The sequence below is a fragment of the Lemur catta genome, chromosome 12, assembly GCF_020740605.2.
Source record: "Lemur catta isolate mLemCat1 chromosome 12, mLemCat1.pri, whole genome shotgun sequence".
In the NCBI taxonomy this organism is placed as follows: domain Eukaryota; kingdom Metazoa; phylum Chordata; class Mammalia; order Primates; family Lemuridae; genus Lemur; species Lemur catta.
The window spans coordinates 58605382-58628933 of NC_059139.1; the positions used below are offsets into that span (position 1 = coordinate 58605382).

General features: G+C 36.5%; 1 protein-coding gene across 21 annotated transcripts in view; it reads right to left on the reverse strand.

Moving 5' to 3' along the window:
- Positions 1-1437: 1437 nt before the first annotated feature.
- MEF2C (myocyte enhancer factor 2C) overlaps positions 1438-23552 on the reverse strand; it is a 147467-nt gene continuing 125352 nt past the window's right edge. For 15 of the 21 annotated variants that reach the window (XM_045566252.1, XM_045566254.1, XM_045566266.1 and 12 more), the window contains 4 exons: positions 15383-15555; positions 12875-13004; positions 12139-12274; positions 1438-6166 (listed from right to left, as the gene is read on the reverse strand). In XM_045566252.1, the coding sequence (XP_045422208.1) occupies positions 5845-6166; positions 12139-12274; positions 12875-13004; positions 15383-15555 (761 nt within the window). In that variant the 3' untranslated portion in view covers positions 1438-5844. The remainder of the gene's footprint in view (positions 6167-12138; positions 12275-12874; positions 13005-15382; positions 15556-23552) is intronic. The other 6 variants (XM_045566264.1, XM_045566263.1, XM_045566260.1 and 3 more) reach the window with 1 other exon arrangement.

A 23552-nucleotide genomic window follows, 5' to 3' on the forward strand; every position in this document is an offset into this window, starting at 1 on the left:
CTCTTCTACTCCTGTCTCTCACTGTTGCCCTACACATGGCTGCTGCATTTCACCTAGAACAGTCCACAATTCCCGCAAATTTGTCTCTGGTTTTCCCATTTCTGTGCCTTTGGTATCTACTATTTATTCCTTGTGGAATGCCCTCATCCTTGGCTGGTGTCATAATTGCAGGGCCTGGTATAAAATGAAAATGTGAGAGTCCTTGTTGAAAAAGCAGGATGAAGGTACCTTCTGTTAGAGGTACTAAAATATAAAGCTTTTTACTTTTTCTTGTATATCTCCTCTGCTTATGCACATGCTCTATAGTCCTATGGACTTCACCTACAAAACACAAACTAAAAGATGAAATTATTAAGATTTCAGGAGGATGACAGCAAAGCACTAAGCTGAACACAGGGTGGGGCCATGTGTGACTGCAGGGGTCACACACCCACAACAACAGCCTTGACCTCATCCTTCTGGGCCTTTCTTAATCCAGCCCACCCTCCAAAAGCAATTAAGCTGTCTCTGTTGGGTAGATTTTGTTGTGGGCCTTTGCTCTGCTGTGCTTCAAAGATGGTCATAGTGGTTCCCTCATGGCACTTTGTAGACTTCTCGGAGCACACTTTTTTTCTCCTATTAGTTCCTAAGTTTTCTAAGGGCAAGGCTACATCTTCATTCATCCTGGAATCTACCACATGAGTTACATAATAATTGCTTAATAAATGTTTGCTGAAAATGAATAAAGAGAACAAAGCATAATTGCTGCTATTTTGAAGCCATATGCAACGTTTCCCTGAGCTGCATTCCTTTTCTTCAGAGCAGGAATCCCTGCTACTGCAGAAGTCCAAAGTTCTCCAGTTGGCTCACTGATGCCTTCTTCTTGTTTTCCTTTTCAGTTTTTAAATTCATCTTTCTATCCATCTTGTTAAGGACATTCCCTTTAGAGACTGTAATTGGATTTTAATAATGGATATATCTGATAGTTTCTAAAAATGTATGAATTCACTAATTTACTGAAATATTTAGATATGTTTTCAACCTTCAGAAATCATTTTGATCAAGAAAAAAATACTTCTGGAAACACTTTCTACACATTTTAGTAAAAAAAAAAAAACATTTCAGGGTTATTGCCTTTTACAATGACTTTTAGAAAATTCTGTGTATTCAAACACGTTAGAAAAGATCTTTATGGAACTAATTTGATAAAGAAGTTGAACCACTTGATAAGAACCTCAAACCTCCCACACTAGCTGAATACTGTATTACCCTAAGAACTGTTCTCCAATTCACACCCCTCCCACACAAACACACTATTCATCTTTTCATATATTTTGAGTTGAAAACTGAGAAACCTCATTTGTGCTTGTGGGATAAGCTGCTTTTTAAAAACACAATAAAATGGAATAAATTTAAACAGCAAAATGTTAATTAAAAAAATGCACCACAGACACTGCATCACTAAGAAAGCCAGTAACTTTACTGAATTGTCTGCAAAATACAAATTATACCTTATTTCCAGCAGGAGAAACTTTTGAAAATTTCCCACTTTTATTCACTACAGACAGCTGAATTAAGTCCCTTGAGATACACAGATGTGGTTTAACTTAGTTATAACATCTTGTCATCTAGTGGCGACAAAGTCCAGCTTATGCCGCTGTGAGCCTCTATTTGAATATTTGTTGCAAATGCTTGTATGCCCTCATTTACAAGCTATTTTAATTACTGTCATTTAATGGAAACAAGTCCCCAGCAAAAGAAAAAGAAGAAAAATGATACAGCAAACCATCTGAAGCAATCCAAGTCCTATGCCTACAGTGACCCAGGTCTACTTTGCTCCAAGAGAACACTGGTACTGCATCCAAACCACAACAGAATCCGTCACTTAGCTGACCTCTCTGAATTAAACTGAGGTATGAATCAATTTGAGGTATGAACAGGGAAGGCAAAATGCAATACCCGATTATGAAAGTAACCAAAATGGACAAATTTTAATGTAGAAGATATGTGGCTTGGATTGCTCCACATCTTTGGTTAAAACATATTAAGAAAAGCCTTTAATTACATCTGTAGTCTGAAGCATTCTAACAGACACCAGTATTCCAGCAATCTTCAAAAGATCTGTAGTGGCAGGAAATTAACGCCATGTAAGTGACGACATCACAGCAGATGGCACAAACGAGAACAGATGAAGTATGCCATGCTTAGGCAACAGCCTTTATTGAGGGTTCAAGTGGCTTCTTCTTTAAAAAAAAAAAAAAAAAAAATTTTTTTTTTTTTAAAGAAAGAAATACAAAGCATTTACTCTCTGAAAAAACAAACAAAAGGATAAAGGGGGCAAAAAATTGCTATTTCTAAGTTAAAAGATGGGTATGTAAGGAAAACAAATACATAAAAGTGTAAGAGGGCAGACATTCTTTTAAAAAGTGTCTTGGGATTTAAAAAAAATTATCACTTCAGTTAACCTTTAAATGATCTGAGGATGACAGGTATTTTTATATTCATCATTACAAAATGCTGAATTCCACCTTTGGGAAAAAATAAGCCATTTTGTTAAAAAACACAATTTTTAAAAAGGTTGAAATGAACAGCCTCCACGCACCAATGCATACAATATACAGGTTGTGCAGCTTGCATATATTGCATCACTGTTATCAGTATGTGAGCTTACTAACACCAAAAATCTTTTAAAATAGGGTAAGATACAACAATACTTGCAGCTGTGTAAAATGCCACTTACGGTTCTTTTACTTGCAATAAAGAATGTTGCCTAAAATGTTGCTCTAGGACGGGGTATGTAAAATAATACTCCCTCAGGGCTCTGCCCTACACTCCTGAATACAAAGGATTTACCATGATAAAAACCATACTGGCTTTGCAAATACAATAAATGGTTAAGTTACAGATAAGGTATAAGGGTAAGATAGACCCAGATTGTTTACAGAAAGTGACTCATCACAATCAAAATTGTGCTTCTTCTCATTAAATCATCTTTAAAAAATTCTCAGATTATCCCTTCGCTATCCTGCCACCACTTTATATGAATTCAGTAGTGGGAACAAGAGATGACTGGCATCCATTTTCCAGTGATTCTGTTCTTTGCATGTTCTTGTAAAACTATTGTCAGAACTGCTATAAATAGCCAAGGCTTCTGCTGGTACGTTAGCTGACTTTATCTTCAGCATTAGAAATTCACTTTTTTTTTGTTGCTGAGGCAAATTGCAGGTAAAAAATTAATATGGCTATTTCTTCATATTTTCATATAATGACCCTTTCCCACCCATTGGTAAGTATCTATTGATATTGATATACTAAAGTGTTTTGAAATGTCAAAGAACATCTGTGACATGTTTGCATATTTTATACACATCAAGTTATAAGAATGGGTTGTAAGGATGGGATCAAGTCTATGGTGAGGAAGATGATTTTATTTCCCCTCCCCCCTTGTATGTGTGTGTGAGTGTGTGTGTTTATTTTCAGGGATGATTTTCTGTTTTTCCTCTGCATAAATGTTATTCTTTCATGTTCCATGGATACCTTGAGTAGTGGGATATATATGAAATGGTTGATAGATTTTTTTGTTTTTGTTTTTAGTATATAAAACATTAGTACAAGGCAGGCTAGCATCCTATATGGATACAACCAAAGGTGCATTGTGGTCTAATTGTGGATTTCAGATCAAGTTAAGAAAAATATAGCCTAGTTAATAAGGTCTCTTGGCTTCTGCCACCCAGCGGCAGCCTTTTACAATGAGAAACACATAGCAACTATGCAAGTAAAAGAAAAAAATGGATAAGAAATGTCCTACACATGATATAGCAGTGTTGATGTTACTGTCTATATCTTCTTTGCTGTGAATGTCAATGCATATGGTTGGAGATGAATCGACAGATCTTCACATTCCAAGAGAAGGAAAATCATTCCTAGACTGAAATATCTTTTAAACAATATATATCGACTTTTTTTTATGGCACTCACTTTTTAAAGGGTCTGGAAATTAATCCCTTATAGACAAATATTAGGCAAGAGTCATATTTTTTTGAAAAATTACAAAAAGGGACATAGAGAGGTTCTTTAATGGGATTTCTCGAAATGGCTATTAAATCTCTTTATTGAAGAAAAAATAGATGACATACATGCTTTATGCAGAAGTGACATTTGGGGGTCCTGACACACCGGGATTGTTCAACAGTCCTATATTGCTGACAAGATTGTTAAGGGTCAGTTAAAATAATTAAAAACGGATGACAAAGCAACTATCCCTTTACCTGCTTCCTTCTTGTCTAGCACCCAGTCTTTCACATTTTTCTTCTGTGGGAATTTATAACTTATTCACCAAGTTAACGCCATATCACTTGTTTCTAGGGCCGTATTTGCAGGACATGTGCCCCACCACAGCTTCTCTATTCTGGGCATATTTCAAAAAAGCATTATCAAATTCTAGGCTGAAAACCAACCAGATGATTTAGAATATGGGCAAGTTAGGATATGCACTTACTGAATTCCAAGATGCATGGTGAAATGGTGAGATCAGAAAGGGGCCCTGCATTTGATAAAAATGCAAAAAACAAACAAAAAAATAGCATGAAAGAAACTAATTAGTATATACAATGGATGTCAGTTGACCCAATAGATTGCTAATATATTAAAAACAATTTAGGGTGTTGCAATGTGATATGTTCTAACCCCACAGGTTATCCTTTTGACAGCTGACCTTGAACTTACAAAAATGTATGCAGAGTAAAAGAAAACAGAAAGAAAATAGTTACTCAAATGTGCAACTGCACAAATATACCCCCCTCCCGCTATTAAGATAACAAAACTTCTGCTATTACCATAATATTATATATATTAGAAAGCTATACACAAGCATGTTAATTTCACAGATTTTTTAAAAGATTCTTAATATTTTATATAATTAGAAATACACATTTCAAAAACAAAACTTCTACAAAGAGAAAACAGTTATCTTGGTTAGCAAAGCATGGAGTTCTTCATGGCTTAGGGTAGTGCTTTCTATACAAAAAGTCCTTTTTGGTTTTTTACAGGACTGTTTAAAATATTAGCGAAGCTATCAAGGGGAAAAAAACACATTTTGGCTTAAGTAAACTACAAAAAGCCACAAATGCTTTGCAAACTCTGTCTTACCTTTTATATGAAAATAAGCAAAATGTAATGTACATATTTTTATATTTTTATTTAATAAGAGATGCAGACCCAGATTTATTTATTTATTTAATTAAATACGTTAGCCCTCAAACTCCACATTTTTTTTTTTTAAATAGGTATGGTCCTCTTTTAATGGTCTTTGATCCTTTTTAATGAGTGCCATACGCCAATGATATGCCTGCAGGTTTGTGAGCGTTCTTGGGATGTCAGGTGACCTGGCGTGTTCCTAACATTTACCAATGGCCACCCATTACCGGGTCTGTCCAAACATCTATACATTTTTCTATATGTTGCATAACAGCTGCTCTCTCTTTCAGTAAAGATCTGCCGCTTTTGGCAAATGTTTCCTTTTGTCTATTTACATGTAAATAACGTTGAACCTGCAACATGACACTATCTATTGTAACATACATTTTGCAAAGGAGCACAACAGTGAAAAGAAGTTAGCCTTAAAATCTATTTTGTACAAGTGTTCTGTTGTACAACTCAAGTGCTAAGCTTATCTCAGCATTTCTGTTTATCTTTATACTGTATCACTGAGGCAATTTAAAAGTACTTTTACAAAACAGAGTACCTGACTTTTTTTTTTTTTCCACACACGGCACATATAATGCATATCGACCCCCCTTCCCCATTAAGGTATAGCACACACACACACTGCAAGAAAAAAAAAAAAACTATTAAGTAATAATCTGATCATGTTGCCCATCCTTCAGAGAGTCGCATGCGCTTGACTGAGGGACTTTCCCTTTCGTCCGGCGAAGGTCTGGTGAGTCCAATGGGGGAGTGGAATTCGTTCCGGTGATCCTCTCGGTCGCTCCCGTCGTACGAACTGCTACAGCTGCTCAAGCTGTCAACAGGAGATCTCCCCGCCTCGTGGCGCGTGTGTTGTGGGTATCTCGAAGGGGTGGTGGTACGGTCTCTAGGAGGAGAAACAGGTTCTGACTTGATGTTGAGGCTTTGAGTAGAAGGCAGGGAGAGATTTGAACTCTGAGATAAATGAGTGCTAGTGCAAGCTCTGTAGGAGGAAAGGAAACCCAGTTACAGATGAAGGAGGCCTGGAGGCCCCAGGAACTCACAATTACATCAAACATCAGCTTAAAGACTCGCATCGACACCAGAGCATGCCCCAGGGTGAGGAGAATGTGCTTGGAGGCACTTAGGGGCAGTAGCCTTCTTAGAGCGATTTAGGAAGCCTTTGTTGACTTGCCCAGTAGTAATTACAGTACTTAACTGGTCCAGGCCTCGGGAATCCTGTCTCTAGTCTCTGACAGGCTCCTAAACCTACAGGTTACTGTTTCAAAAAGGTTTAAAATATGCAAAAAAGCATTTTCTGCGTCCATGGAATTTCTCCTTAGATAAGTTTCAAAATTTAGTTTTCTAAGCCTTTAGATACAGTGTTTAGCTTTGGAATTAGACTTCTTGGATTTACCAATGCCTGTGTTTGAAAATTATTTTTTAAAAGCTTATTATCGATATAAACTTTTCCCTCCACTTAATAAGCACATACAAATGAAGTTACAAAGTCTTCAGAGAAAGTGAAGGGAGTTCAAATTTCAAGTGAATAGAACCCGTCAAATGCTCCCTAATAACTGTATCTGGTGGAAAGCTTGGCAGAGGGGAAAACAGGGAACCGAGGAGGGAGATTGAAAATTATCTGCAGAAAATTTAAATATTGGTTTAGAAACACTTCAACTTTCTACTCTACTAAAACTGATAGATAATTTGACGTTATTCATCCTTTCACAGTTACATGAGATGAAAATGCCGTTTCTTTTCCATCATTACTTCAACTTTACTATTGTTACTCACTCCTTGATGGGGTATTTAGGATACCACTCCTCTTAGTTATAACTGACATTAGTGGATGAATCTGGTGTTGCCTAAGGAAAGGTGATTGCTGCCAAGAAGGATACAGTGTGATTTTACTGTGTTTATGATCCTTAGTTCTCATATATTCCCAGAGAGCATAATTTGCCCTTCTTCTAAAATGTGGGACAATTTAGATACTTGAAATTCTGGAGAGAAAAGCATTAAGCCCTTAAGTGTAGATTAGCAATCACAATGACTTTGATCAGGATAAACCACAGTCATATTGCTGGCATCAATTTTAAGATGCTTTTATTGTTCTTAACATTCTGATTACACTGACATCGACAGCTAGAGTCAGCATTACCTGACTCTATTGTCAAGAGAGTACAGTAGTTTCTTTTATTGAGGAAGAGTCACAGTAAAGAATTATCCATACAGACACACCCATATTAAACAAAGGAAAGCAAGCCTACTTACTAATGTATGTAATTACGCTGCTTTCCAGTACAGAGAATTAGATGGCATTAGCAATGTCATTAATGAGCAGTGAGTGAATGGGTATGTATTTCAGAGGAAAAAGTGGAGTAACTTGGGCCTGGCGTTTTGAGAGAAGCAATACAAACTCAAGATGTATAGAGATATAAAATTAGTCAGAAATGAGTTTATCTTTGAGTGATGTTTTATACAAAAGCACCACCTACTGGCAAGGAATTACTTTCCTTCTCTTATTAACAGATGAGCTAATGCAGAGAATAATATAAAGGAGGATTATTTGTTTCCTTAATAAGCCTTTCTTTCTCTGGCTTTTATGATCTTATAGAATCAAAGCAGTCTTAGCATTTATATCAAGAGACTACACTGAGTGTATATGATTTTCAATTACCTGTTTATACTTGGAGCTATTTATTTGTAGCTTATTATTTACAGTCTATATTAGTTTATTAATTTTTCAAGAGTTTTAATTAAATAATTTCTAAGTCAAGAAGATATTCAAATAAAGGGGGAGAGGGAACACCTGTATTTCAAAAGGGTCCATAATGGTAAACTATTTTATCCTGGTTCAAAGTTACTTAATGATTCATTTTGATATTAGAAGAAATCATCTTTTGATTTCTGTGAGAAAATTTTTCTGGCTCTGGGTAAGAAAGACTATTTCACTAAAATTCAATTAAATGCTTCTACTATGAATCACACAACTATTTAATAATGAATGTCAATTAGGAGCCTGAAAGTAAAGTATCAATAAATACTTTTGTCTGCCCCTTGACATTTAGATTGTGTCTTCACAGGCAGGGTGACATAGAAAATTAGAAAAAAATTCAGTAAGTTGGACCAGTATAAGCAGTTGATCTAGATAAGTTAAGGGAAAATAATATAATCAAAAAGGCATTTCTTTAATACAGTTTTTGCAAGCTGAGTTATTCACTTATTTGCTTCATCTCCTTATGTCAACTGTTTTGTACAGGGTTAGCTGCATTTCTTCCCCATAAAAGATGTTAACAATTATTGGTTATCTTTTCCTATAAAGAGAATAGCCTAAGTTTATCTTTTGGTGGCATTTTATTTGACATTGAAAACATACATGAAGCATTTTGTGTAGTTCACAGTAATGAAATGTAAGTTATATCTTAGACTCAGTTTCTTCACATTGTGATATAGGATACAAAACAGAATGGCTAGTCTTTGCTAACAAAGGAGGATTTTCTTGAAAAGAGAAAATAGCATTAAAATCACTTAACTATATATATGCTGGGCTCAGATATACACATGTTGGTCTACTTGTTCTTGAGAACAAAATATAGACACAGGTAATTATAGACATGAATAATTGTGAAATACTTCATATGTGTGGGTGGGTGGGGAGATAGAAGCCAGATATGCAAGTTGTCCATATCAAGTCCTCTATGCAAGTTTTCATCTATTACAGATGCCTTTGAATTGGGAAAACACCTACCCTTTTCCACAATCGTTCAGAAGTCAAACATGATTGGATAGTTTTATTCAAATTTTTTACTGCCTCCGCCTAGAAATTAGCCTATCAAACTATATTTAACCTAACCTTTTAAAAGTCATCTCTACTCAGAGTTATCTCTCTCAGTATGTACTGAACACCCACATCAACAAAGATAATATATGGAAATGCTTCCAGAAAACAGGCTGCCCTTTTTATAGGTGGTAGTTGAGAAAAACCATCCAAAACTTGAGGGTCATTTTCTCAAATATTAGTATTCAAATGACTTTCATTGACTCTCAATGGCAAGTTTCTCGCCAGTCGTCTCTCTCCCTGCATCAAATCAATTTATGTTGCTCATCTAAGTTAGATAAAATCAGATACTACATAGTTTGAAAAATATAGCATTGAAGACTTAAAGCTTCAAAGGACAAAATGGACCTTTTTCCATGGACAAAGTATGAAGAGCTCTGTTATACTTTTGCAATTTTGAGAAAGAATTATAGCAACCACCCTGGGCTCGTATGTACTTGTGTGGAGCTGAGACGTACTCGTACTCCACTCTTTCCTTTGAACGTTGTTATCTATCCAAAATAATGTGAGCCCACAACAATGAGTCTGTGATAATGACTTTGGCCTGACAAATGTATCGATTCTTTTAATTGATTTACACTATAAGGAATTAAGGAAGCTCATGTAATTTATTTAACATAAATATTACAACTTGGGATTTTTTAATAAAACAGTTTAACATTTAATTGTGTGACCATGAAGTGGTCCATTTGAGGAAAACTCCTTTCAGGAATCTAATCTGTGTGTGTGAGTGTGAGAGAGAGATAAAGTGCATATGTGTATGTGTGTGTGTGTGTGTGAGAAACACACAGAGAGGGGGAGAGAGAGAGAGAGAGAAAGAGAGAGAGAGAGAGAGAGAAGGAGGAAGGAGGGCCAGAATTGGAAGGCCTGGAAGGGTCATCCCATTGATTTGAGGGATAAGGGAAGTGATTTAATGCAATTAAAACTCAGACTAGGGCCAGGTGCGGGTGGCTTACACCTGTAATCCTAGCCTAGGCGGGTGGATCATTTGAGCTCAGGAGTTCGAGACCAGCCTGAGCAAGAGCGAGACGCTGTCTCTACTAAAAATGTAGAAATTAGCTGGACCACTAAAAATATATAGAAAAAATTAGCCAGGCATGGTGGCACATGCCTGTAGTCCCAGCTACTCAGGAGGCTGAGATAGGAGGATCTCTTGAGCCCAGGAGTTTGAGGTTGCTGTGAGCTAGGCTGACGCCATGGCACTCTACCCCGGGCAACAGAGTGAGATTGTCTCAAAAAAAAAAAAAAAAAAAAAACAGCAAAAAACCAAAAAAAACAAACCAAAAAAACCCCTCATAGACTAAACTCAGAGTCAAATTATGCGCAATGAGATTCAGTGTTGAGAGAAACCGGGAGCTGAACAAAATGCTTCATCCTTGGCTGCTGTGATTCAGGTTCTCTGTAGTCCAGGGTATCACTCCTTTCTCATTTACTGAAGCCTCTATTAGGGGCACCAGAGAATCAGAGTTTCCCCAGGCAATAGAAGACAGATTCAAAATTGTAGTATAGTTAAAATATGTAAATAAATATGTGTTTATATGTAAAAATGCAAATTACCAGGTGCTATTGAAAACAAAAGAAAGCCACATTCAGAGAAAATAAGATGGCTTTTGACATTGATAATTTCTAGGGAAATCTAGTCCTAAAGTGGATACATTTTGTGAAAAATGAGAAATAAAGTTACCTTTCTTTTTGAAAAGAATCATGTTTAGTGGAGTCACTGCCAAGCCACAGCAATACAATACAGACTTTAAAACTGCCTGGATGGTACTATATACTTAGTGATAATTACTTGAAAAAATTATGCAATTAATGTCTATTTGGATAGTTGACATTCCAGAGAAAATCTGTGTCCTAAAAAGATAAATTCTGATGCTGATCAATACTTAACATATCTTCAAAGTTAACTATCTTTCAAGAAAGCAGAGCAACAATGTCATGTGAATTTATCTTAACTATTTACGTGAAATGTTAGATTTTCAACGACAGTGATTAGTGAGTAGGATGCACACAGCAAGTGGTGAATGGGTGAAGATTCCATAATCAGATCACAAATCTATGTTAAATCAATACCACCTGAAAGCTAGTGTTGTAAGGGAGAGGGAGAGGGTAGCAAAAGGGAAAGAAAGTTGTGGTATCAATCAGTGACTTATATTCTAATCAATGTTTTATTCTCATTATCTCCTTAGAAATATGGAACTAGTTAACTGATATAGCTAACTAGTTAACTATAATCAGATGGCTCTGCAGAAAAGTAAAAGTGGGCTAGGCATAGAGAATGTTTCTAAAATATAAAAACTTATTATCTTTAAATATTTTATATCATCCTAATATTCTCTTTTGAACATTAAATGCAGTTTTGAAGTTATTAAGTAAACTTAAAGTCATCTCCTTGACTCATGTTTTAAGCTTTTTTTAAAAAAAATATTTGTTTTATATGAAGTAGTGTGAATTGTGAATTCAGGGTTTTTAAGGTTTGATGGGAGTCATTTCTATGATAAAGACATATCTGAAAACTACCACAAGGGGGCAGAAAGATACATCCTCTGACTTCAGAAAACAACAAAAATTACTTTTATACCCAAATTTAGGTAATTAGTATTGTACGTACTAATTAGTGTTGTATATACACATATATTTTCACACACTATCTATAAACACACAACTGCATTATGAGTACATTATGAATATATGAAGACTGTGTATCAATTGAATAGTTGATCCTAGGAACATTAGGTTATCATTAGCATCAACCATGTGGTTTATGCCACATGAGAAATATTCTCAAATATCTCAAAAACTTAAAGAACATGTATCTATAAACACCTTCTTATGTTCCATATGAACTGTGTGAAAATTAAACAAAAATTCTATCATTGATAGACATGGAAACAAATGTGGTCTAAAACAATAAGAATTTACCTCATTATTACAGAGCTCCCCATCCTCTCAAGGAATAAAGCATGTAATATTTAAGCTATTTGCAAGGTATTAATCTGAAAATCACTTTCAGATTTTGATAAAGTAGAATTTTACTCCCTCTAATGGGGCATTAAAGCACATATTTAGAGATTGCCATTTGTCATTTAAAATGTATTCTAAAATTATAGTATAAAAAAAATAAAATTGCTTACCCCAACTGACTGAGGGCGGATGGTGGCATGTTATGTAGGTGCTGCTGTTGCCAGCCAGTGACTGAGCCAAGGTGGAGAGCGCTGGCGGTGTTAAACCCAGACAGAGATGACAGATCTGCGCTACTCAGAGAGTACTCTAGATTAGAGAATAAAACAGCAACAGAAAATATTTAATGTAGAAATTATCAAATGGTAAATAGAATACACATTTTCAATTTCTAAAATATTCTATTAGTATTGCTGCTATTATATCTATTTTTATTTTTAGGGGAGGAGGGGGATAAAACATCAGGGATAATTTTAATCTAAAAGGAATATACTATGTACCAAAAATAAATATTCCACGAAAGCTTTGAAGTAGTATAGCCTGCAATTCTAGTTTATTAGAACTACAATCTCTTATAAAAGTATATACATATTTGACGATCTAGAAATGTTTCTTAAAAACAATCCCAAGAAAGCGAGCTTTTGATTACATCAAAGAAGAAACAGCTCAATTTCCTTGCAATTGTTCTTCTATTTTGAATGGAGGTTGGGTAAATAAAACTTCCAGTCAAGAAAGAAAAATGGAGATATTCACTGTGTTATAGAAAGGAATAGGCAATGGGTACAGTACTGTGTACACCACAGGTATTAAACAAAGCTTCTTAATAGAGCAAAAGATAATAACTTTTTTCATCTTGCTTTTTAATAAAAAGTATTTAGGGTACTAATTGCACATGGCAAAGCTACTCACCGGTACCATATGTTGTTGAAATGGCTGATGGATATCCTCCCATTCCTTGTCCTGGTAAAGTAGGAGTTGCTACGGAAACCACTGGGGTAGCCAATGACTGAGCAGACTGGGAGTTATTTATCCTTTGATTCTTTTAAAGTAAATAAAAAGACATTATTGATGGAATTTTTTAAAAAGTTAAAAAATTCTATTTCAGTATTAGTTTTGCACATAAAGAGATAACTTGGTACAAATCTCATGAAATTAATCATTTAACATGTGTCTCTATGAACTCTGCCAACCCTATCATTTACAATCCTTCAAGAGACCAGCTGTTGCCATAGTAACCCATTACATCAGTATCTCCTAGGCAACTGAACTAGTAACAAGTACCATAGCTTTATTATGGGTAAAAACAGCCTATGTTGAAAACTGATGAAATATGTATACTGTACTTCCATTGTTTCAGTTTTTATTCAAATGCAAATTTAAAAAAATTAAAATCAACCATGGTAGTTTTTATGTTCAGTTCTATACCCAGCAGAGAGCAAATGGGTAGGGATTCATGTTATATTCTCACCAGCAGGTGGTGCTCTGACCACTTTCTTCAGATTCTTCTAAACTTCCCTCAAACTAGATGGCAAAGCAGCTAACACATAAAACTGATTACAACAAGGAGATTAAAGATCCATATAAACTTAAAATCATGAGATTTTAATTACTGGAAAAAGAAATATCTTAGTTTTAAATAATTAAAAAAATATTTTTGTGTGTGTTTGAAATTTACTATAAATTAAGTCCTAAAATACGGAACACATGCCTTCCCTTACAGAGGTTGGGAGAGAAAAACAACCTGACATTCTTTTCGACTGGGAGTGACACTAGAAATTATTGGTATTTAAACATAATCAGTGTTGACACACTGTGGTAACGTCCAAAATCTTCCCCTTTCATCAAAGCTACCACCTCTACCGAAAAGTAGCTTTGCACATGACATTTAAAGAAAGCGCTCTCACCACTTACCAAAAGCAGGTCGACATCCTCAGACTGAGAGCATGGGGAAGGAGTTTTATTAATTAGTGTCTGTAAATATTTATAATTGGGCAAAATCTTTTCAACAAAAGGAAAAGCATCTTCTGATAGACACAACAATTTAAACAGTTTTAAAACCCAGACTCCAAGGATAACTTCTTACAAAGACATTCTTTGTTTCCCTTAATGAGCTGTTTGTCTCCAATGTGAAGACAATCTACCCAGTTTTCAGCCCAGGTCAGTGTCTCAGTGTTCACTATTTCATCACCACATTTTGGTGGGGCGGGGGGAAAGACTGTACTTTGAAACCCCGCTTGCTGGAGGAGCGGGGAGCCACACCTGGCTGCCAGAGAGAGACCTGAAGGGCCTCACAGACTCCCTGGGAAAGCATCAGTTTTAAGGGACCTGAAATAAATCTACTGATAGAGACAGCCTGCCACACATGGCCCACACTGCTTGGCTCTAGCCCTGTGGGAGGTTATATTTATTAGACCCAGTCTTTTCCAAAGGGAACGTTGCATATTATGTGATTTTTTTTGGTTGATATTCAAAATTAATCTGCACTGTGCCATAATAAACTAATCAGCTCTCAGGACTGTTTTACCCTGAAGCTTGCCACGGAGCAGAGAAAGAAAAAAGAAATGTGTTTGCAGAATGATCTAAATTTGTCTACCGAATCTTGGTTTTAAACGTTCTTGCTCTTAAGCAAAGCTAATTTGGAGAACACTGATGTCTCTTTGTTGTTGAGTTTGGTCCCACAATATTACCTTCATCTTATGCATGCAGACTCAGAAGAAAAAAAAAATGATAGAGTCTATTTAAATTTATACTTTATGTCTATTTATTTATTTTTTTAGAAGTGCCACTTTTTTTTGGATGTAAAATATAACCTTTGTCCTCAAAATGCCTAGGATTTTAACACAATTTGCTTTTCAGAGATAGTTATTTTCACGAAGCACATACATGGAAAGATGAATTGAGGCAGTGCACTGGCATATGATGTATTAGATATTGTCACTGCAATACATCTAAGAAAGGAATTGCCAGTTAATAGGAGAAAGTTCATTTAGAAATTACAGAAAGCATTTTTTATTGTTAGCACCTTGAGGACATAAATAGCTCAATACTGTAAAAACATTATGTTATGAAGTACACCATTATCTATTGCTCTATTTATGGGACATATGGTTTGACCAATGGTTGGATCTGATTTTTTGCTAGTTATCAGTTCAAAGCCTTAAAGGCAATGCCGTCCTTGTCCCAAAATATCAGTTCTTTAGTGGCGTTTACTAGATGTGGCTCTTTTTTACAAAGAAAAGGGAAATGCAAACCAATTACCAGAAATAACAGCTAAATACAAACAGGGCTCCGTCAATAGCACTGATGTATTAATTTTCTGTGAGAACTCTGGTAATTCATAAAGTTAGACAAATGCAAAAACAGCAAAACATATACAAAACATTATCAATATTTATTTAAAATGTAGTTTCGCATTACCACTGATGGCATCGTATTCTTGCTGCCTGGTGGAATAAGAACTCGGAGATCTGGTTTACGGTTATTCATTCCTAAATTCATGGGGGGAGGAGATTTTGCTTGCATATTCTTGTTCAAGTTACCAGGTGAGACCAGCAGACCTGGTGAGTTTCGGGGATTGCCATACCCGTTCCCTGTTAACACAGAACAAGGAAAGTACTCAGGAAGAAATCTAGACTAGAATATACTTCCAAAGAATGCACCACATGAGAACAAAAACAAAAGCTTACTGGTAAGACATATAGTACACACACATTGAAAAACCACAGGATGACTGATTTAACCCCCAGGTGAAGAATAATCCAATCGGTTAATTATTTAATATTCCTCTGAAAGAAGATTAAAAAACTTTTCAAGAGAAGAGAGCTAATACATATCAACTTGCTCTGAAATCAGCATATACTTTTTTCCTATTAAAAAAACTCAGGAAGAAAGTCAGACAGTTGTTCAGGGTCTAAGAAAAGCATGGAATTGGTCCTGCACTTTAATTGACTAGCTTGGCGGAGGCCTGGCTGGCGTGATTCACTCTTTCAGTCCATTGGTTTGGGTTTTATTTTGTGTGTCTGTGTGTCCTTAAATGAGGAAAGGGCACACCAGCAAGACTATAATTTCTAGGACATGCGGGGAAGCCGCGTACACATTTCACTATTCAGTTCCCCTTTCCTTTGAGTGAATTCTCCCTATGGTTTTTCTTCTGTCTGCTTTGCCCTCCTCACTAAGTTCAGGGTATAATCCTGAAGACTTGCTTTCCTGCCCCCACAAAACTTCAAAAAGCAAAACCCATTTCCAGGGGTTGAAATGAAGTGATGATGCCTCCACTGAAGTGCTGATTCACCATGGCACAGGAATAGCCGTCCATTGGGAAGACTGAAAGAGCTTTCTTAGGTCTCTGACATTCAGCCCCTACTAACAGACAAATGGACATCTGCAGGTCTCCATTTTTTATATCTCAAAATATGACAAGCAGAGCTATGGAGCGAGTTGATTAGAAATGCAACCTGAGCTGCACTGAGAGCCAACTCAGAAAGTCATCTGTGGGCTTCCCCCACTGCCTCGGATTGTAGAGTAAGAGAAACCAACTACCTGATTGAACAATCCTTGCTAGAAAACTAGACAGTTGTTTTCTGAGGCTCTCTCAAGGAGACAGTTAAACCTCATTGTTATTGTCATCACAGCAAAGCACAAGTACCTATTACTCCTGGATGAGTGATATTGTGTGCTACCCAGTGAGGATGCAGAGACAAGGCCCCAGTCCCGAAAGGCTCTATAATCTTCTCTTTGTGGTAATCTAATACACATGTGGAAAACGTAAAGACTGATACAGGACAGCCTAGGATGAGGTGCCTACATGGTAATCCAGACGACGTGTTATCGAGTTCCCAGGAGGGAAGAGACGATCCAATAAAGATTCATGGAAGAGGCAGGAACTGACATGGGCCTCCAGAAAAGGCAGGAGGTAGAAAGACACACTAGGCTTGTGATGGGGCGCTGGGAAAGGGCTGAGGCAGGAATTTACAGAGCATAGTCAGGGACATTGTGAGGAACCTCTTTAGAAAGAAACCCATGAAAAGAGAGGGGTGTGAGAGACTCTGGAGAGACACAGAGGTTGGGCTGTAGAGACCTTGAATTCCAGACTAAAAAGTCTTGGGTTTAGATGGTGGAAATGCAGACCCATGAAGGTCCAGAGAACAGGTAAAACACAGGCCTGTAAGTGGTCAGAAAGACCTACTGACCTTGGGATATCCCAGAATTAGGAAGGCCTGGTGGTGTGGACCAGTGTGGAGAGTATCAGGATGGACTGAGATGGAGACAATGAGAAATCAGGAAAGCAAAACACTGGTGTACTTCAGGAGATATTTACAGGAACATCTTTTGAATTAAAATATATTTGAGGCACACTGCATCAAGCACATTTGTTCTTCATATCCCATTCATTTACCTGTCTCATTTTATGCATGAATAAATAGGCTGAACATATAACAAATCATTGTAAGACTAAATTGTCAATTGGATTATGCATACAATTCTCCAAGTTACTGGAGGAAAAAACAAAAATAAAACAAATGAGACACTCCCAAAACGTGTTGAGTACACAGTAGTTGCTTAAGAAATGTTGGTTGAATCTGAATGTAAATTACTCCTCTATAACAAGACTTCTGAAAAATTAGCCAAATTCTCTAAAGCCAGCTAAATATGTCAAAAGTCAAAATTTTCTTTGTAGTTAATTTGGAAAGTATTCTGTGACAAAAGCTATTATTGTATGAAACAGTGCTTACCTTTTCTCACTAGGAGAAATACAAACAAAGGGTATGTTCACTTAGAAAAATGCTTGATAAAATGGAATGCTCAGAGGAGTTTCATATTTAATGTGTCTTCCCGAATCAGTATTGTGAGTATGTTATGGCCTTAGTTTGAATTAATGAATTCTACTGGATACAAAAGAAATGAGAAAACCGAAGCAAAATTTGCACTTATACTTTTCTGTCAGCTGAAGTTCAGATGGACACACTGAATACGTGTGTCAGTTATCTATTAAGTCTGTGTGAGATCTGGTTTAAATAAACAATCAAATGGAAAATTAGCTGGGTAATTTCAAAAGAAGGGGGTGAAAAAAGTCAGTTAAGCAGTGCAATGAAGCTTGAATAGATCAGAAGAAACTAAAACCCCAGCTCGGTACATGCCGATACTGGTTTGCATGGAGGAGTTATTTTGCTAAAAGGAAGTAAAACCGCTTCGTAAAATGTGTTGTCCTGTGATATGACAAGCACTGGGCCAGTGTGTGAAAATGGAAATGCTTCACGGAGGCTCTGAGCAAGTTTTTTTTTTTTTAAAAAAAACATTTTATACAGTAAACTCTGAGAAATTCCAATAAAGCCTCCAATGTCTTTTAGCTCACATTTTAAACAATGATTTGGGGCAGCAGTAGGGAAAAAAAAAGTAAACATGCATTATAGTTTTTCATCCAATAAATATCTCAAGGCTAAAAAACTGATTTAAAAAGCATTCTATTTTTCTCTTGGAATATTTCCTATTATTTGGAAATTATGCCATTTTAGAAGATTAGTCACATATTTTAAGGTGTTTACATATTGAATATAAAATATTTTGAATGATGATGACACTTCTTAAATTCATATTTTTAGAGCATAAAGTTATTTTTAAGAACAAATAAATTCTGTTTTTTTTTTTTTTTTGCTGGTGAATTTCTGCTGTTTTTAGCATATTGTGCCAGCTAGCATTTTGGAGCCGTATAATAACCATTTCTGTTTCCAGCCACCAAATTGTTATTCTTTTGGCATAATATAGATTCAGGAATGCAGGACTGTGGATCCTAAACCAGTGATATAGAAACCTATCATTTGAAAATCAATGATGAATACATGCGTGTGGTTTACTGCTAAGAAGAGCCTGCATTTAAACCGGCTGGGAAACCGCAGCCTCCTCCTTGCTTAGAACGCTGTGGCCTGTGTCGAGGTGTTTGTTGTCCCACCTGAAGAGACAATTCACCAAAGAGAATGGTCTCTTTTAAGTTCAGGGGTCGGGGAGGTGGGAAACCCCGTCTCTTAACAACCTTCTGACATACAGATTCAACCTTTATTCATGCTATGTTTTAAAATTACCCTCCGCCTGACAATTATCGATTTAGACGTGACCGTATGCAGATGTCACAGTCCCCTGACCACTTAAAAGCACAAAAATTATAAAGCATGAGGGAATGGATTTCCTGATTATAGATTATAAGAAAATGAAGTACAGACCAACTTTAGAGTCAGTCTGTTTTATCGTTTCATTTGATTAAAAATATTGTTTTATACAAAAAAATCTACTTTAAGCATTCATGATATAACTTATATAAAGGATATTGAGAATCTACGTCTACTGGTTACATTTTTGTAAACACTCATATTAAAATTAGTGTAAAGATACGGAACTTGAAATGTGGTGTGAGGAGAAAAAAAAATTTTTTTCTCCTCAGTTAACTTGCAAACACTTGCTGCATTTTTTTTATTGACTCCTATTTTAAGAAGTTGTAAATTCAAAGAACATATTCCTGGCTTAAGATATTATGAGGAAGGCATTTTGCCTTGTCTCACAGAGCTCAATTGAGCATGTAGCTCTCTCTTTGAGCCCAAAGTTCTGAAACTTTCTTTTATTTGGATGTTTAGGCATTATGGGTTTTTTCACTTTTTTTTTTCCTTTTCCAGGACTTTCAATTATAAATACAAGCATATAAAACTAATAAGCACAAAACAGAAACTAGTTCTTATGGTTAATTCTTTCATTGGCATAACCTTTTCTTAATCTCCCAAACTGTCATCTTTGGCCAACCCCTCCACTTCTTCCATCCCCATATCCAATGAGATACCAAATCGGTTAATGCTTCTTCAGAAATGCCTGTTTCCATCTCCACTGCCACCATCCTAGTTTTGGCTTTGATCCCCATTTGACTAAGTCCTTCAACAACTCCCCATCTGGGCCCCAGGTCTCCGGTTGAGGGTTCTTCACCAGTCCTTAAGAGGTGCTTCAGGAATGTGTGAGCTCCTTAAAGCTGGATGCAAACTTTTTTGCATATGTATGATATTAACCAACCCAGGGACATCTTTCTAAACTGCCACTTTCATCATGTTCCTTTCTCATATACTAATGCTTAACACAGTTGGGTCAGTGCCCTGCCTGGCTCTCAGGACTGTCAATAGTTGACCCACTCTATCTGTCTAACCTAATTTCCAATGGCCACAGCCAGGCCTATGGTCCTCTGAATATGCCTAGGTCTTTGCTCCAGCAGTTCAATAGCCAGCAGTGTTTGCTCTCCTGTTTAATTCAAATTCATCTTTAAAGGATCAGCTGAAGTCCCAACTCTTTCATGGTGCCTTTCAGCCCGCATTGAATTCACTCTCCTCTAAACTCCTGCTGCAATTAGAGGCAGCAATGCTACACAAAGTACTAGTTCTTTAAATGTTTCAAGTGCTCAAGAAACAGATATAGAGAATATGCTAGAAAAATTAGGAATGATTCAGGAATGGCACTAAAAGGTAAGTTGCTGAGGGACTCTTAGGTGAGAACTGAAAATGTAATGAGTAAGCTGTCAAACTGAAACATTGAGGATATCTCCTCTTTATGCGACTTGAGAAAATTTGCTATTTTAGATAACGATTGCAAACCGATGACCAAGTACACCATTGTGACAAACTGTTTATCAACCATGTAATATGAAAGTAGACAAATCATGTAAGTGGCCCACCTACTAAATTTCTTTATAGAGAGTTAATAAAAGCTTCTTTTCTACCTGTTGCACCTGTTAATCATTTCACAGCACGTTACCTTAGCTAACTGCAAGTGGTAGAATCAGACAAGGTAGAAATTTTCCCTAATAATAATGAAAACTTTAACAAGACTCTGATATTTTCTTCCACACTGATAAGTATTTATTTTCTTAAGTTGTCTCTCTATTGAGATAAATCTCAACAATAACTTACAGAACTTTTCACCAGAAGATGCACTGCATGAATGCCCAGGAGAAAGAATGGTGGAAGGGGGGCAATTAAGAGTGAATAGCATTTTATCAGACGGTTCAGAGAGAGACTTCTCAGAAAGAGGGAATGCAGGACAGAGAGATCTCAGAGTTGCAACGTAGCCAAGAAGGAGGAGTGTACCTACGAAGATGAAATACTGGGTCTTGTACAGTGTGCAGTTTTCAGAAGTTGGAAAAGTAGGTTTGGCTAACATGTGCCTCTCAGATCATGAAAACTTATCCTGTAGAGTTTATACTAAACTTTTACCAAACTTTAGAAAATGAGCAAAGATAGCCTCTGAGTGGTTAGCTTTGTTAACTCTGCAAGTTAGAAAAATGACAATAGCGGCAGTGCAAGGGTGAGATTAAAGACTGATGCTAGGGAAGCTAGTTAGGACACACTTGCTAACAAATCCATAAGAAATGAGGTCTGAATGCGGCAGCAGAGATGGGGAGATTTACAAGGCAGTCAGGAGTTGAGGACAAAGGAGGATAAAGCAGATAAATCCAGGTTCTAATCCTGATGTCTCCATTAGAGTTCCTTCAGCCCTACTGAGCCTTAGTTTTCCCAATGTAAGTAATTCTCTCTTTAGTGTGAGAGGAGCAATAAAGTAATCTGAATCAGAGACTCTATATATTCTTCTGAGGCAGCCACTGCCAACATGACCATGCAACAGTATTAATAATAGCAAAAGTTTTGTATAATATTATTTTCCACTAATATTCACATCATTAAGCATATACATTAACTGTTCAGAATAGTATCAGGCATCTGGTAACTGCTGTAGGTGTTTCATGTGGTACTCGGATATAAAACACCATTAATCCTCACTAGGACAACCCTGTGAAGTATTCACAATATCCCTGTGTTACATAATGAGAAAATTGAGAGGTCCAGTAACCTGCTCAATGTCAAACGACTACCAACTGGTGGAACCATTATTTGAACCCAAGCAGTATGTCCACAGTCCATGCTCTAAAGTACAATGCTACATTGCTCCTTGAAAATCAGTCACACGCTGGTTTTTTTTCTTTCTTTTTTTTTTTTTTTTGAGACAGAGTCTCACTCTGTTGCCTGGGCTAGAGTGAGTGCCGTGGCGTCAGCCTAGCTCACAGCAACCTCAGACTCCTGGGCTCAAGTGATCCTTCTGCCTCAGCCTCTTGAGCACCAGGGACTACGGGCATGTGCCACCATGCCCAGCTAATTTTATTTTTTTCTATATATTTTTAGTTGTCCAGCTAATTTCTTTCTGTTTTTAGTAGAAGCGGGGTCTCACTCTTGCTCAGGCTGGTCTTGAACTCCTGAGCTCAAATAATCCTCCCCCCTCGGCCTCCCAGAGTGCTAGGATTACAGGCGTGAGCCATGGTACCTGGCCACTCTGAGATTTTTAAAGCCCCTTCTGTGTCAAGTCTTATTCTAAAATTACAGGGGTACTAAGGAAGAGAGGAAACAAATGATGTGTGAGACCAAGGACAGGAGACTCAAAAGGTTGTCCTAAGCCAGAGGTGATGTGGAACTTTGAGGGACAAATTATATGGTCAACTTGGGCATCATAAATAGTAGTTCTGGTTCAGAAGACGCTGAACTCATATAAAGAGGCACAGAATGGTGATGTTCCAAACCATATTTCTGGTCTCCTTCTGAATAAATATTTACAAATAGGAAATATTGGGTTTAGCTAAGCTGAACACCATAGCAGCTGTTTAACTTTCAGTGTGCTATTTTGAGTGGATGATTAAATATGCTTTTAAAAGTAGATTTTGTAATATTTTAGTCAATAATCTCCCCTGTAACAGTCTCAGAAGGTAAGGAGGCTTAAACTGAGACCAGCTTCTAACACAACCACTCAACATGAGAGCGAAATGTCTAGTATTTTATGGTATCCTGTTAGTTGTTATCTGGAAAAACAACTTCTAATATATAGGTGTATAAAAATTGCTTTGTTTAGGAATTTGTATCTGATTTGAATTAGTATCTGATTTGGGGAATTTGGAGCAAACTGCCACAGGGAAACATTAAGCTGAACATATAGTGGACCCGTGATGTATTGATTTGCTGCTTTGACTTCAAAGAAATGTTTTATCTACTTACTTTTTTTCATTAAAACAATTTTGAAAATATTTATAGTATACTGCCTTGTCAAATAGATGTCACATAGATAATAATGCTCACTACCATCAGTTAATTTTACATTTGACTTCTTAAAGTTTTAAGATTAGAAGTTAGTTTCCAATTTCAGGCTGTTGTTTTTTTGTCTCAAATGAATACACATCTTTTCACAGAAAATTACTTGAAATTGTATATAGTGAACTTACTCATACAATCACTTCTCTACTGGAAGTGACACTCATAAAATTTTTAGTGGAAAAAATATGAACTTCTAGACTATAGTTCTACCCTCACTCTGCCCTGAATGCCTGAAACCCTGTTAAAAGCACTAGGAACTATAAGTTATTCAGCTGTTGTGAATCACAACAATTTTTTTTTGAGGGAAAACGATCTTTTTCATGGGATGGCTCTAAGAGAAAAGGCAACCACAAAATATTTGGGGATCAGAAATCTGGGAACGATGAAAATTTCTTTATGCCTCATGTGGAATGGGGGACAAACCAGACTCC